At 53.7% G+C, this 14,541-nt stretch overlaps 1 protein-coding gene across 2 annotated transcripts; it reads left to right on the top strand.

Annotated features, from left to right (window-relative positions):
* Window positions 1-1,255: 1,255 nt before the first annotated feature.
* MFSD13A (major facilitator superfamily domain containing 13A) lies at window positions 1,256-13,950 on the top strand. 2 transcript variants are annotated; one of them, XM_014851937.3, is made up of 9 exons: window positions 1,256-1,364; window positions 8,250-8,492; window positions 8,956-9,038; window positions 9,632-10,084; window positions 10,217-10,340; window positions 10,981-11,077; window positions 11,630-11,801; window positions 11,875-12,068; window positions 13,122-13,950. In XM_014851937.3, exons 2-9 carry the CDS (start codon window positions 8,325-8,327, stop codon window positions 13,382-13,384), a joined length of 1,554 nt encoding a protein of 517 aa, XP_014707423.3. In that variant the 5' UTR covers window positions 1,256-1,364; window positions 8,250-8,324; the 3' UTR covers window positions 13,385-13,950. The 2 variants fall into 2 exon arrangements, with proteins under 2 accessions (XP_014707423.3, XP_044607769.2); XM_044751834.2 differs by lacking the exons at window positions 1,256-1,364; window positions 8,250-8,492; window positions 8,956-9,038 and adding an exon at window positions 9,238-9,452.
* The last annotated feature ends 591 nt before the right edge of the window (window positions 13,951-14,541 follow it).

Here is a 14,541-nt window from a genome sequence, read left to right as displayed (position 1 = left end):
GCTAACATCCGTGCCCATCTTCCTCTACTTTATATGTGGGACGCCTGTGACAGCATGGCTTGACAGGCGCTGCATAGGTCTGCACCCAGGATCCGAACTGGCGAACCCTGGACCACTGAAGCGGAATGTGCGAACTTTAGCCACTACGCCACCAGGCCAGCCCCGAGAACAATATTCTTGTTGACAATCAACAAAGGGGTAAGGGCCAAAAGTTCGAAAACCTCTTCCACCAGTTTCCCATTTAATGCCCACAAAATCCCTGTAAGGCATAAGACAGAGGCTCACAAAAGGAGGGACCCTTAACAAAGAAGCAGTGGGGCTAGGGGACTGAGTCTCAGGTCCCCCAGAAGCCAAAGGCTATGCTCATTCCCCTGCCTCATAGGGGAGGGAAACAGCAGGTTTGGAGTGTGTCCTGTTTGATTGTCTGGAAACTAACAAGGTTTACAGGCCTGGGAGAAGACATGGGACATCCTTCACAGACTAGACTGAGCAAAACACAACTTTGAGGGCCTGGGCTGGGAGAGAAAGAGGAAAGACTCCTGTTCTGGGAGTCAGGAGAGCTGAGTTCCAGCTGTATGGGCCTCTTGCTTGTTGTGTGGAAGTCACTGAAACTCTCTGAGCCTCAGTTTCCTTATCTGTAAAATGAGGAAAATGGCACCTACCTCGAAGGGATGATGTGAGGACACAACAAGATCATAAGCACGTAGAGTGCTTCACACAGTACAGGGCACAGAGTAAAAGCTCCGTACTCCTTATATTTTACTATTACTATTATCAATACGAGGAGGTTGGGCTGCATGGTTGTTCTCTCAGGGTCTGGCGCCTCTGGCCTGAGCCCTGATGCCCACAGCTCACGCTTGGCCTGTCTACTCTTGAAGGACGCATAATTCAGCAACAGGGAGTCCCAGGTCGTGCCACTGCCATCTCCTTATCGGCCTCAGCCGTGTATCCAGTCAGACCACAAGGCTTGAAGGAAGGTGCCGAGCTCTCTTCGATCTCCGAATTAAGGAGGGACAGGGGAGCGGAAAGGGGCGCTCAGAAAAAACTTGATTTGAACTGAAAAGGACACTTCAGCCATTTCAGAGGGGGTTAGCAGGTCAGGAATCCAGGCAACCTACCCTCTTCTTGCTGGAGTCCACTGTCTCCTCTTGGTCCCTAAGGGCAAGAGCCCATGACAAACATGGCGGCGGCAGCCTCGGGCGTGGGCACCTGCCGGGCGGCGGTCCCGGAGCCGCGCGGAGCCAATCGCTGGGCGGGGGCGGAGGGAGAGGCTGGGGAAGCGGCAGGCGGCGTGTGCGCAGGCGCAGCGGCTCGCACCTGGCTCCTGGCGGCCGCGGAATTAAGCTTCGCCTGTCACGATTGCGGTGAGGGGCTGGCCCGCGGCCGGGGCTGGGGGCAGGAGCGGGCCGGACCGGGGACCCGTCAGACACAAAGGACAGACCCCGGGGGGCACAGGAATGCTGTCCGTTCTGGGAGTCCTGGGGCCTGTCTGCGGGGGTCCCTGAGGTGGTCAGGTTGTGGGTTGAGAGTCTGGGTGGGAGAAGCTTGGGCTCAAGGGGCGAGGGTGGAATCCTTGCAGAAGGGCTCCCTGGGGTTGGGGTCGCGGGAGGCTTCAGGCCGGGATCAAGTTCATTAACATGATGGCTCTTAACCCTGGTGGCGTAGTAGAACCACTTGAGGAGCTTTAAAAGAACAACGATGATACTGGGCCCCACCCCTGCAAATTGCGATTTAATTGGTCAGGGGTGAGGCTTGGGCCTCGGTGTGATAATACCGGCAGCTTCTCAGGTGATCTTAAAGTGCACACGGGCTGGAGGACCACCACATGTTTCAGCGCCAGCTACTGAGTAAATCCCTCGTGGGGTGACCCCAGACTCCTCAGTGGCATGGGAGGGGCGGGCGGTCCTTGGGGGAAGTTGCTGAGCCCCCAGTGCTGTTGTAGTAACCTGCCCAGGACGGGGAGGGAAAACGTCCCTCCTCCAATAAGGTGAAAGTCCGTTTCTTGCCTGAGGAGGAGGACGGGCCCTTTAGTAGTGGGGTGGAAGGTGGGCTGGACCCTGCTGTGGGGAGACTGGGTGGGGAGACAAGACTCCGGCTGTGAAACAGGAAACACAGCAGACAATTCAGAAGTCAGCTGCTTGTTGAGAAAAGGATACAACTAGTGTTTGTGTAGGGTAGTGTACCTTTCAGCTGCATTTGATACCCCTGAGGACAGGCAGGGAGTGGAATTTTATCCTGCTTCAAAGACGTAGCAACAAACTTTCAGATGGCTACTTAGTGGTAAGATTCAGATCTGACCCGGGGTTCCCAACTCCAAATTATGCTTATTAGTAGCCTTTTCCCTCTGCTCTAACTGCGTCTCATAGTCTTTAGTTCTTCTGAAAGGATTTGGAAGCAAACACCCACCCTCCTTCTGATGCCCCTCGCCCTGTGTGGCATTTTTGGTTTCCTTCACCAAATCCATCAGCATGCCCCCCCAACCCCCACCCCCGCCAAAGGTTGGCTTAGAAGTCAGAGAGATGCTATTTCCATCCCTTTCTAGTTCTTTATCTCCCAGTACCCTGATGGGGTGAAGAGGGGAGACTCTTGTGTGTTGTTTACAAGACCCTTCCTGATCTGGTGTCTTTCTACCTCCTTGTTCTGAGCTTTCTTACCATATTGTTTCTCTTTTCCTTAGCATAGTGCTGGGCACATGGTAAAAGGTTAATAAATGTTACTTTTTGTTATTATCACTATTCCTCTTTGTACACCTGTTGCCTTGCTGGACATGTTTTACTTGGCAGGGCACCTCAAGGTTCCCCAGGTTGCCTCTCTGTGACTCCCACAGCCAAGCAGAAGGCACTGCTGAGGGGCACAGTGGGATCTGGGGGTGACACTCCTCCTATGTCTGCTGCTCTTCCCTAGGGTTGAGGGTGCCCATATTGGCCTTTTAGGGACAAATTGACCCAGCACCTACTATGTGGTGAAGAAGCCTGGTGGAGGCAGGGAGCAGAAATCGGGGGCCAGTCTGACCTGGCCCTGTCATTATGGAGCTTGGGGGCTGGAGGAAGGCAAGGGAGGCATTTAGATGCTGATACAGGAGTCACAGGACCCGAAAAGGGGAGAGGACACCTGACTAGGTGTACTGGGGAAGGCTTGTGCCACTGAACTGGGCCTTGAATCAGCAGGATTTGGTAAGATAGTGGTGGAGGGTGGGCATAGTGACGTAGAAATGCTGAGATTTTTTTAGTCAGAAACACCTGTTTTGAATCTTGGCTCCAGCACCTAATAGCTCTGTGGTTTTGGGCCAGTTATTTAAGCTGCAGAGCCTTGGTTTCTTCATTTATAAAATGAGAACGGAAATAGTAACGAGAGTTGTAAAGATTTCTGATGATGGATATAAAAGCCGGGAGTGTCCTAAATGCCTGAGAAATGGTATGTACAGTCATGCGCCACGTAATAACATTTCAGTCAATGACAGACCGCATATAAGACAGTGGTCCCATAAGATTAGTACCATATAGCCTAGATGAGTAGTAGGCTGTGCCATCTAGTTCGTGTAAGTACACTCTATGTCGTTCCTACAGCGACAAAATTGCCTAACAACACATTTCTCAGAACATATCCCTGTCGTTAAGGGATGCATGACTGTAGTTACATCTAGGGTATTTTAGGTGGAAGGAACAGCATGAACAAAGGTGTAGAGGTAGCATTTAAAAAAGAATTTGAGGGAGGGCAGAATATACCAGGCGGTGAGAGGCATCATTGTTGGATCCTGGAAAGACAACTTCAGTCATGGATTTGGCAGAAGGAGACACTGACTGGAACCCTTTAAAGATCGTGAAACCAAGCTTCAGAGACATGGGCAAGAATAATATTAATAGCTACTGTCTATTGAAGTTCTTCCATGTGCCAGGTACTATGCTTGCTGCTTTATATACCTTTTGCATTTCAGCCTCACAGCACTCTCAGAGGTTGGCATTATTGTCCCCACTTGATGGATGAGGAGACTGAGGCCCAGGGAGGGAGTGGCTGGCTCAAGGCCACATAACTGGGACATACCAGCAGAGGGGCAGGGATAGGCTGTGGGGGCCTTCAGCAGGCTCTCCTGCAAGGTGTCAGGTTGGGGTGGAGCTGGTTACAGGTTACAGGATATCTCACCTAGGTTGTACAGGTAGGCTGGTGTGGGCTCCAAGCTGTTCCTGCCCAGGAGAGGCAGGGCTGTTCTCTGTTGAGGTGGATTGAGGGTGGGGAGGGCTAGTAGGAGAAGGTGTTTCCTGCTAGAGGAGCACAATCCGGAAGAGGAACCACTGGAGTGCCCTGCACACTCCTCCACCAGCTCCCTCTCCTGGGCAGAGACTTACTTCGACAGCTGGCTTTGCCTGCAGCTCTGGTCTGTGGTCGGGGTTAGTCTCTGGCACTCCAGAACATCATATGTCTTCCTGCTCCTTGCAGGCCCTCTTCTTCTGACTTTCGTTTTCGTACCCTGTCATTTCTCTTGAACTGCTTTACCATGGGAAGGGGCAGGATATTCCCCTGCTCCTGCCTTGATCTAAGTGAGCCCAAGAAAAAGCCAGTTTCTGAACATCTTCCGTGTGATGGGCACAGTACTCTGGGCTTCCTGGACTTTAGTTTAATCCTTCATGCACCCCTGTAATGATAGGCCTTATTACCCCCATTTTACAGACACGTTAAGTGACTTGCCTGAGGTTATACTCAGTAGGAAGTGCAGTTGGATTTAAACCTAGGCCCTTCTGATAGCAAAAGTCATACCCTTTCCATTCTCACCACCCTTTGAGGTTTCCTTCTACTGTTGCCCCAGAGTGCAGGAAGCCAACTGTGGAAGCTGGGGACCTTGCCTGCAGGGTTCGCCTTCCACAGCAACCAGGGCTGGTCACTGGACATCTGGGTACAGGGTGGGGAGGTGGGGGAGGGTGCTTCACTTCCTTGGCCAAAGGCTTCGGAGGTGAGGTGGGGGAGTTCTGAAAGGCCCTGGGGAATCAGAGAAAGTGACCTGGGTTAAGGATAGTAACAGAGGTGTACATTGTGTACATAATTAATCCCCGCCCCATCCTGTGTGGTGGGGATGGAAGGCCTGAGAGGTTTGATGGTAATAATGTCTAGAGTGCTCACCGCATTTACCGTGCCAAGAGCTTTAGAGTATCTTCTGTTGACGGCTAACAATAGCTTTAGGAAGGTTGGCCCCCCACTGCAGATCAAGAAACAGGCATAGAGAGGTTAAGCAAGTTGCTCCAGGTCTTCCAGGTAGTTCAATGGGAGAGTCAGGACTTCAGGACCTCCAGTGTGTCTTCTTTCCACTACATTACTTAGAAAGTGCCGAGGAAGCTTTAGGGTGACGGATCTGTTCGTGGTCTCAGTTGTGGTGATGGTTTCACAGGTGCATACATATGTTAAAACTGATGAGACTGCACACTTTGAATATGTGAAGATTATTGTATGTCAGTTATACCTCAATAAAGCTGTGAAAAAAGAGAAGCATTTTTCACTAAATGTTCCCTCGGGCTCAAGGGCCCCAGGGAGAGACCACCTGGCCGTCCTCCTGCTTTGGGGCAAGGTAGCATCACTGTGGCCCAGGGAAGATTCTCACAGACTTAATGGCTGCTTTCAGGTAGTTTTGTCCACTTCTCCTCTCGTTCTCCCACCACTAGGCATAGGCTGGTCCAGGGGTGGGGGGTGGGGCTGCATACAGCTCTCTTGAGTGATTACACTCGGCTTCCAGTGACCCTGAGAGATCCCAGTGAGATTCCCTCCTTATTCTCCCCTCAGAGCCTCTTTCTCTACCAGCCAGTCCCTCCCACAGCAAGAGTTGTCGAGTCAACCCATTCTCCCTGAGAGGGAGATAGAGGGCCAAGACCCAAGCCCTGTCCTCAAAGACCCCACAGTCAGGTTGGAGTGGGGGCAGCAGGAGCGTCTGCTGTGCAGGGGCAGGAGGCATCAGTGAGCACCTAAGGAGTGAGAGAAGGTCTGGACACAGCACTGGCTCCTGAAGGATGAGTGACATTGGAGATGAGGAGATGGGGGCGGGGGGGGGGTGTTTCTGGTGGGAGGCGCTAGCAAGAACAAAGGCCTGGCCAGAGGAGAGGGTGGCTTGAAGACCCAAGGGAAGCTGGGCTAGACAGCCTGGGAGAGGCGGGATTGCAGAGGCTCTTGAAGGCTGGGCAGGGATGGGGACCCCTGGTGGGTGATGGGGCAAGGACAGGTCCTGTGGGTCATTACTCTTGTACTGGGGCTGAAGTTGGCTCTCCAAGCCCTGACCCTGATGGGAAACAGAAGTTTTGGCTCCGTGTGTGAGTGTGTGTGCACAGAAATGTAGATGAGGCCCATGGGCAGGCTTGGGTCACAAGGACTCGCAGAGGAACAGCCCCTGGAGATGTGTATGTTTCCTGGGCTGCTGTGACAAGTTACCACAAACCAGGTGGCTTAAAACAATCCAAATTTATTCTCTCATAGTTCTGGAGGGTAGAAGTCTGAAATCAAGACGTCTGCAGGGTCACGCTCCCTCCGGGGGTGCTGGGGGAGAAGCCTTCCTCACGTCTTCCTAGCTTCTTGTGGTTGCCTGCAATCCTTGGCGCTCCTTGACTTGTAGCTGCATCACTCCAGTTTCTGCCTTCGTCTTCACATGGCCGTCTTCTCTTTGTGTATGTCTGTCTCTTGTCCAAATTTCTGTTTCCTTATAAGGATACCAGCCATTGGATTAGGGCCCATCCTAATTCAGTCTGACCTCATCTTAACTTGGGTACATCTGTAAAGATCCTATTTCCAAATAAGGTCACAGTTACTGGTACTAGGGGTTAGGACTTGAACATATCTTTTTTGGAGACACAATTCAACTTGCAACAGGGAGTTTGAGAGAAGGAAGACCCCATAGCTTCCCTCTGGGGGTCAGATAAGCACACATGAGGTTATTTTTCTGAAAAGAGAACAGCAACTTTGAGTCTAAAATAAGAGACAGATAGACTTAATGCCCCGCTGCTCAGCGTGTGGTCATGGACCAGCAGTCTCGGTGTCACCTGGGACATCACCTGGATTAGAAATGCAGAATCTCAGATTCCTCCCCAGACCTACTGAGTCAAAATCTACATTTTGACAAAGTCCCCAGGTGACTTGAAAGCACATTACACTTTGAGAAGCGCTGCTCTAGTAAAAATCCGACTTTTATTTCCTTTCCCACTCATGGTCCGTCTAGCCTGCCAGGCTGTGCACGAGTCGGCCTGGTTGGAAGCCAGGCACCCTTGCTGTCCTTTGTTCTCTCTTCATGTAACATGTTCTTGAGTTTCTGTCCCATGTGTGGAGGTCGCCCACGTGATTGCCCTTTCTGGAGAGCATTGGGCTTGCCGAGCCAGTCCCTTTGTTGCCTTCTTGGGCTGTGTCCAACTTTTTGCTCTTTATTAATGTTGCTGCCACGAACATCTCTCTACACGTTCCTTTGGGATTAGTTCCTTCAACTGGAATTTCTGGAATCAAAGTGTGTAAGCAGTTCTGGACTCTTATCGCATCTTATCATTGTTATAAACCTCTGGAACCTGACATCACAGCAGCTTTCTCCATTCCACCCAGCAGTTCACAGGAGCCCAGTTTGGGAGGTCAAGTGGCAGAAAAGGCTTTGGAGCCAGACAGGCCAGGGTTCCATCTGCTACTTTTCTGCTGTGTGACATTGGGCAAATTACTTAACATCTCTGAGCTTGGCGTTGCTCTCATATAACACTGTAATAGTGCTATAAACTTTGTAGGGATTTTATAAAGATAATAATGACACCACCAACATCCATTTATTGAGCACTTTCTCTGAGTTGTCTTACTTAATCCTTGCATTCCTCTGCAGAGTAGTCATGATCGTCCCCTTTTCCCTCTTACAGAAGGGGAGACAGGCTTGGGTTAAGCAGCTTGCCTGAGGTTACACTGTAGGTACATCATGTGCCCAAGCCCAGGGTTGTTATGTCTGGACCGTTAAGGTTGGATAGTGTGGACGAAAGAAGATACTGAGCACACTGCCCAGCACACGACCTGGCTCAGCACTTGTTGGATGCCTGCCTTCCCTTCCCACGCCTTTATCAGCTTCCTTGGGTTGCTCCCGGGTGGTGGTATCTAGCCCAGCATTGTTTCAGCTCTGCGTCATTAATGATTCCCCAGCTTTGTTTTACGCACAAACTTTCTCCCAGTGGAAATGAGTTTTTAAATGACTCAGATGTCTGGGGTTAGGAACAGAGCTGGCTCTGATCCCTGCAGCTAACTGGCTTCTTCTTCCCCAGAGACAAGGATGGCCAGACTGCCCATGGCCATGAGCACTCCTCAGTTCTCCCGGGGCTGAGGCTGGGCTGGCAGCCATGGGGCTGGGCAGGCCCCAGGCCTGGTTGTTGGGCCTGCCCACAGCCGTGGTCTATGGCTCCCTGGCCCTCTTCATCTCTGTCCTGCACAACGTGTTCCTGCTTTACTACGTGGACACCTTTGTCTCAGTGTACAAGATCAACAAAGCTGCCTTCTGGGTTGGAGAGGTAGGCCAGTGCTGGGGGGCCAGCCCAGGGGAGCTGGGCAGATTGCAGTACAGGGACCCCTGGTCAGGAGCATGGGGTGGGCCAGGTTGCCTACCAAGACTCAGCAAGAAAAGCTGGAGCTGGAAGCTTTGATGACTCCTCCTCAGTGGGGATTACACCAGCACCCCTGGCCACTGTCCTGTGAGCCAGGCACTGTTCTGTGTGTTCATATATGTAATAAAATATATTCACATATATTAATTTATCAGCTGGTTGCATTTACCAGCTGGGCCCTGGATGGGTGGGAGTTTGATTGGGGCAGTGGCTGGTAGAGGGGGTTTTAGCAGAGGGACTGACCTGAGCAAAGATTTACAGGCAGGAAAGCTGGAGTCATCTTTGAGGGGTGGCGAGCAGGCTGGGGTAGGGAAAGGCCTGGAGAGGAGCTGCCCGGAGCCCACCTGCCCCGTCTCCCCTCTGCCTACAGACGGTGTTTCTCCTCTGGAACAGCCTCAATGACCCCCTCTTCGGCTGGCTGAGTGACCGTCAGTTCCTCAGCTCCCAGCCCCGGTTTGTGTCCTGGGGTTGGCTCATAACTGGTCCAGTCCCACCCCACCCTACCCCAGTGCTGGAGGACCCCTGCCTGTGTTTGGGTGGAGAAAAAAAGGGAGACTATTTTCAGCTGTCGTCCAGGCTTCCTCCCTTCCCCAGGGTCAGGGCAGGCTGTGTCCGGGTTGGAGAAGTGGCCTGGACCAACTGTTGCTTTGCTCTCCTGGGGGAGAAATTCACCCCAGCTTGGCTTGTAGGGCACTCAGAACTGGGCACTGTACAGCAAACACCCTCTGCTGCTTCTGGCAGATTCCTTCACCCCATCCCTGCTTGGGTCCATCACTGCCCCTAGCACTGAGAAATGGGTATCCCCCACCCTTTGGCCATCAGCCCTGGCAGGCTGGCAAGGGAGCAGAGAAAAGAGTGTACCCAGTGGTGAGTTGTGCTTCCTAAGTTGGAGGCTGAGGACTCGGGGCTCAGTGGCGCCACCCTGTGAGAGTCTCACCCTGTGTGAGTCTCACACTCTGGGCCTCTGTCCTTCCTTTGGGGCAGGGGGAACTGGGGCCTGCCAAGGCTCTGAGGGCATCTCCCAACAGCCCTCCTCTCCCTGGCAGGTTGGGCACCGGGCTATCCTCGAGGGCCGTGGTGCTGGCACGGGTGCGGGCACTGGGCTGGCACGGGCCGCTGCTGGCACTGTCATTCCTGGCGTTCTGGGTGCCCTGGGCCCCAGCTGGTCTGCAGTTCTTGCTGTGCCTGTGCCTCTATGATGGCTTCCTGACGCTCGTGGACCTGCACCATCACGCCTTGCTGGCTGACCTGGCCCTCTCAGCCCACGACCGCACCCACCTCAACTTCTACTGCTCCCTCTTCAGTGCGGCTGGCTCCCTCTCTGTCTTTGCCTCCTATGCCTTCTGGGACAAAGAGGACTTCTCTTCTTTCCGCGTCTTCTGCGTGGCACTGGCCGCTGGCTCTGGGCTGGGCTTTGTGGGGGCCACACGGCTGCTGAAGCAGCGGGTTGAGGCAGCTGGCAGGGATCCAGGGTACCCAGCCCTGGCCGTGGATGGCAGGTGAGTAGTCAGCCCCAGCTCTCCAGGATCCCACCAGCACTCTACCTGGTGTGATTTCAATGCTGGGTCCCCTGATGGTGGCTGCCCTGTGGCCCAACTCTGGGCCATTCTTGACTCCCCTCTGCCCGGTAGCCTGTGTGGAGAGGAGCCACTTGCAGGCGGTGAGGAGGCGGGCAGCATCACCTTGGGCCAGTACCTCCGGCAGCTGGCACACCACCGGAACTTCCTGTGGTTCGTGGGCATGGACCTGGTACAGGTATGGGAGCAGTCCCCCCACCTTTCACCCCAACTCAGGATGGCTACAGTATGCCTCACTCAAGGGAACAGGCTCCTCAAAAACTGGGAAATCAATACTGGCCCTCGAGTGAGGACTGCTGGGTGATTTGATGTCAGGAACACAGGTTGGGTAGTTAGGACACTGGATTCTAGCACCATCTGAGCTCCTAACTCCCCGTGTGATCTTAGGCAGGTCTCAGTCTCTTTGGGCAGCCACATCCTCACCAGCAAAGTGGGGATATAAAAAAGAGGTGCCCCTTTGGGGACTCTGTGACAATCTTTTTAAAACACCAAGTGCCACACCTAAAACACATGTAGTATGTAAGCTAGCCAAATTTAGAAGTAGATTGTTTTTATGTCATTAAGCTTCTTTTACTAAGGTGTTTTCAATAAAAATAAAAAACTTTTAATTTTTCTAATGATGATTTGATCATTCCTGCTAACTTTTAGCAAAATTAGATAAGCAACAGGAATTTGGTTTTAGGTTTTCTGGCATGTTGCATGTTGAGGGACATGGGGATAAAAGGCTGCTCTTGCTCCTGCTGCTCTCCCGTGGGCTTTCGCCCTGTTCCCGGCACCCCCCTTCCCTGCACTTCCTCACTGCTGCTGTTGGGTTGCAGGTCTTTCACTGCCATTTCAACAGCAACTTCTTCCCCCTCTTCCTGGAGCATCTGTTGTCAGACCACATCTCCCTCTCCACGGGCTCCTTCCTGTTGGGTGAGTGGGTGCCTCGGGCAGCCTAGAAGGACAGTGGCTTGCACCCTAAAACCCCTAGCCCAGCTGCAGGCACAGCCACCTCTCCAGCTGGGGCCCAGGTGGCAGAAGTTGCACCTCCGCAGCCCCCAGCTCTGTTTTCTGGAGGAAGGGACGGGAGCCTGTTATGGGTGTGAAGGGGTGGGGCTGCTCTCATGGTGGTCCTCTTGGTGATGGTGCCACCCAGAGGTAATGTGGTGCAGTGGCTGGTTAACAGTGAAGATTAAGTCTGACAGGCCCAAGTGTGCGTCTTGACTCTGCTTATTCACTGTGCGGCCTTCCGTGTTTCTATTTAATCTCTTTGGTCCTACATTTCTCGTCTGTAAAGTAGGGATAATAATGGGACTTACCTTAAAGCATTGTGAGGATTAAATAAAAGGACATGAAGCTCTTAGCACAGAGCCTGCACATGGTTAGTGTTCAATCAATGCAAACTCTGATTCTGAATCTTAAAGTGTGGGTGATAGTGGGAGCTGTGGCAGTGTCCCCTGACGAGGCTTCACCCCTTCTCTTCAGGCATCTCCTACGTCGCTCCCCATCTCAACAACCTCTACTTCCTGCCCCTGTGCCGGCGCTGGGGAGTCTACGCTGTGGTGCGGGGGCTCTTCCTGCTCAAGCTGGGCCTGAGCCTGCTCATGCTGTTGGCTGGCCCCGACCGCCCTGGCCTGCTCTGCCTCTTCATTGCCAGGTATGCTCTGCCCTCCCTCACCCTCACCCCTCTGTCTCACCCCTTCATTCTGGCCCGCTCTCTCTGCTGGCAGCAACCGTGTCTTCACTGAGGGCACCTGTAAGCTGTTGACCTTGGTGGTCACTGACCTGGTGGACGAGGACCTGGTGCTGAACCACCGCAAGCAGGCGGCCTCCGCGCTTCTCTTTGGCATGGTGGCCCTGGTGACCAAGCCAGGCCAGACCTTCGCACCACTGCTGGGCACCTGGCTGCTGTGCTTCTACACAGGTGGGGCCTGGGGGCTGGCACGGGGTTCTCAAGGCTCCAGGGGGCACAGCTTACCTGGTACACCAGCTGGCAAGCCTGGGCTGTAGGTCCAGTAAGGGGAGAGAATAGCAACCAGCCGACAGAGGCTGGGCCTGGGCCGCCCAGGGCTGCCACCCCTCCTCTGCCTCTCCCCACATGGGGGAACTGGGTCTCTGATTCTTCCGTTCTTTCAATAGTTCATTCATTCATTCAACAAATAGGTCTAGAATACCTTCCCTGCCAGGTGCTGCTCTAGGTGCCTCTCAGGAGGTAACGATGAATAAGACAGACAAGGTCTTTGCCATCATGGAGCTTATACTCTAGTTGGAGGAGGGGTTGCAATAAACAGCCAAACAAGAGAATAGCAGGTAGTGGTAAGTGCCATGGGAAAAATAGACCGTGTGACTGAGAAGCTACTTAGTGTGGTCCAGGAAGGTCTCTCCGAGGAGGTGACAGCAGGATATGAACTGAATGGCAAGGATTTGGTCTAGAGAGATCTCGGAATCCCAGACAGAGGGAGTGGCAAGTGTGAATGCCCGAGGTATCCGGAGTGGCTAGGGGATGAGGGCTCTGTAGATCAGGGCAGAGTTTGGATATTTCTCTGTGCAAACAGAAGCTATTAGGAGGGGTTTAGGCAGGGGAGTGGCATGGTCTGATTTGCGTTGTTTTGAAGTTCCCTCTGACTGCTGTATGGAGAATGGATTGCAGGAAGGCTGTAGCAGAGGCAGTGGAGGCTTGGAGCAGGTGGGGCCAGGGGTTGGGAAGAAGTATTTGGGTTTGGGTGTGTTTTGGAGTTGGGGGAGGTGAAGGATTGGCTGCTGGGGAGTGGTGAAGTTAACTGAGGAATCTAGTAAGACTTTGAGGTATTGGGTGGATGGTGGTGCGGTTCCCCAAGAAGGCAAGAGCAAGGAGAAGCAAGTTTGGGGGAGGAATCAAGAGTTGTGGTTTGGACGTGTACGTGCGACATTTGAGATGTGGCTCTGTGGACTTTGGAGGAGACCAGGGCTGACTGTATTCTTCATGCTCTCATCCTAGGTCATGATCTCTTCCACCAGCCCCCACTGACCCCTGTGGGGAGTGCCCAGCCCTGGCCAGAGCCCCCGGCCCCACCCCCAGCGCAGGCCCCGACACTCCGCCAGGGCTGCTTCTACCTGCTGGTGCTGGTGCCCATCACCTGTGCTCTGCTGCAGCTGTTCACCTGGTCCCAGTTCACGCTGCATGGGAGGCGCCTGCATATGGTCAAAGCCCAGCGCCAGAACCTGTCACGGGCCCAAACCCTGGACGTTAAGACGGTGTGAGAGGTGTGGCAAGGCCAGCCTGCTAAGGACACTGCCTGCAGCCCCGGGCAGGAGCCGCTTTTGCCAGCCTAGCGTCCTGCTCCTCCGCCTTCCTGGGGTGCTGCCTGGAACACCGATAACATGGGAGCTTCTGGGACTGAGCCAGCAGTGTCACTGAGGTCTAAGTTCCTGCTTCGCTCTCTGGCCCAGCTTGGGCAAGGGCTGGGCTGTGTGTGCTCAGGGACCTGCTTCTCCCTATGGGGCAGGAAGAAGAAGAGGACCAAGAAGGGGTGGGGCTGCCCTGTGGTCACATGGGGTGGCTGTGGGGCGTGGAGGCTTCTCCCACTACCTGGCTGGGGCTGGCCCTCCGCGTGGGCTCAGGAACCACTTTCACCCAGTCAGGGAAAGCTGACTCTAAGTACCCCCTGCCCCCTCCTGCCACCCTTCCACTGGTTTCTCTCAGAGTTCTCTGCTTCAGTTGTGCCTGAAGTAGCATGTCCCACTGTGGCAGGGCTCCCCCACCCCTACCTGGCCTCTAAAAGAGGTTCATTTCATAGACTGATTAAAGTCAGCCATTTCTATTCCCATTCCTGAGGTCTGTGCTGTGTGTGGGAGTGGTGGGTTGGGGAACAGGATTCTTCACTTAATCAGAAAAGCACCCTGAGAACATTTTCCCAAGGGTGAGTGGCAGCCACCTGCATCAGATTCACTGAGGTAGCAGGGAGTGTGTGCAGACCCGTAGCTGTGTGGGCACTGGGGAGCGAAAACTTGGGCCATAGCCCCAGTGCGTTTCCCGTGTACCACTGCTGGACATGGTGAGCAAGGAAGAGTGGCCGCTTGTCCTCAGCTTGGAGTCATTGGGGAGCTTTCAAAATGGCTGATGTCTGAGTTCTGTTCCCCAAGATTCTGATTTCCTGGGTCTGGGGCATGGCCTGGGCACTGGGGTTTAGGAAAGCTCTGGGGATTTTAGCCTGCAGCTGGGACTGAGAGCCTCTGCTCCAGGCCATGTTTCTCAGCCTCAGCACTGAGACAGGTGGAGCCGCGTAGTTCCTTGTAGGTATTTAGCAGCATCCCTGTCCTCTGCCTACTGGATGCCAGCAGCATCTCCCCCGCAAGCTGTGACAAGCACATCTCCGGACGTTGCCAAGTGTGTCCTGGGGGGCAAAATTGACCTTAAT

Source organism: Equus asinus, chromosome 2 (genome assembly GCF_041296235.1).
Source record: "Equus asinus isolate D_3611 breed Donkey chromosome 2, EquAss-T2T_v2, whole genome shotgun sequence".
NCBI lineage: Eukaryota > Metazoa > Chordata > Mammalia > Perissodactyla > Equidae > Equus > Equus asinus.
This window is presented reverse-complemented; position numbering and strand designations above follow the sequence as displayed.

Excerpts from the sequence above, each read along its gene's own strand:
- MFSD13A (XM_014851937.3), top strand. The coding sequence starts at position 8,325 with ATGGGGCTGGGCAGGCCCCAGGCCTGGTTGTTGGGCCTGCCCACAGCC. Across the intron at positions 10,341-10,980 it reads TGGGCATGGACCTGGTACAG|GTCTTTCACTGCCATTTCAA; the intron begins GTATGGGAGCAG and ends GTTGGGTTGCAG. Across the intron at positions 11,078-11,629 it reads CACGGGCTCCTTCCTGTTGG|GCATCTCCTACGTCGCTCCC; the intron begins GTGAGTGGGTGC and ends CCTTCTCTTCAG.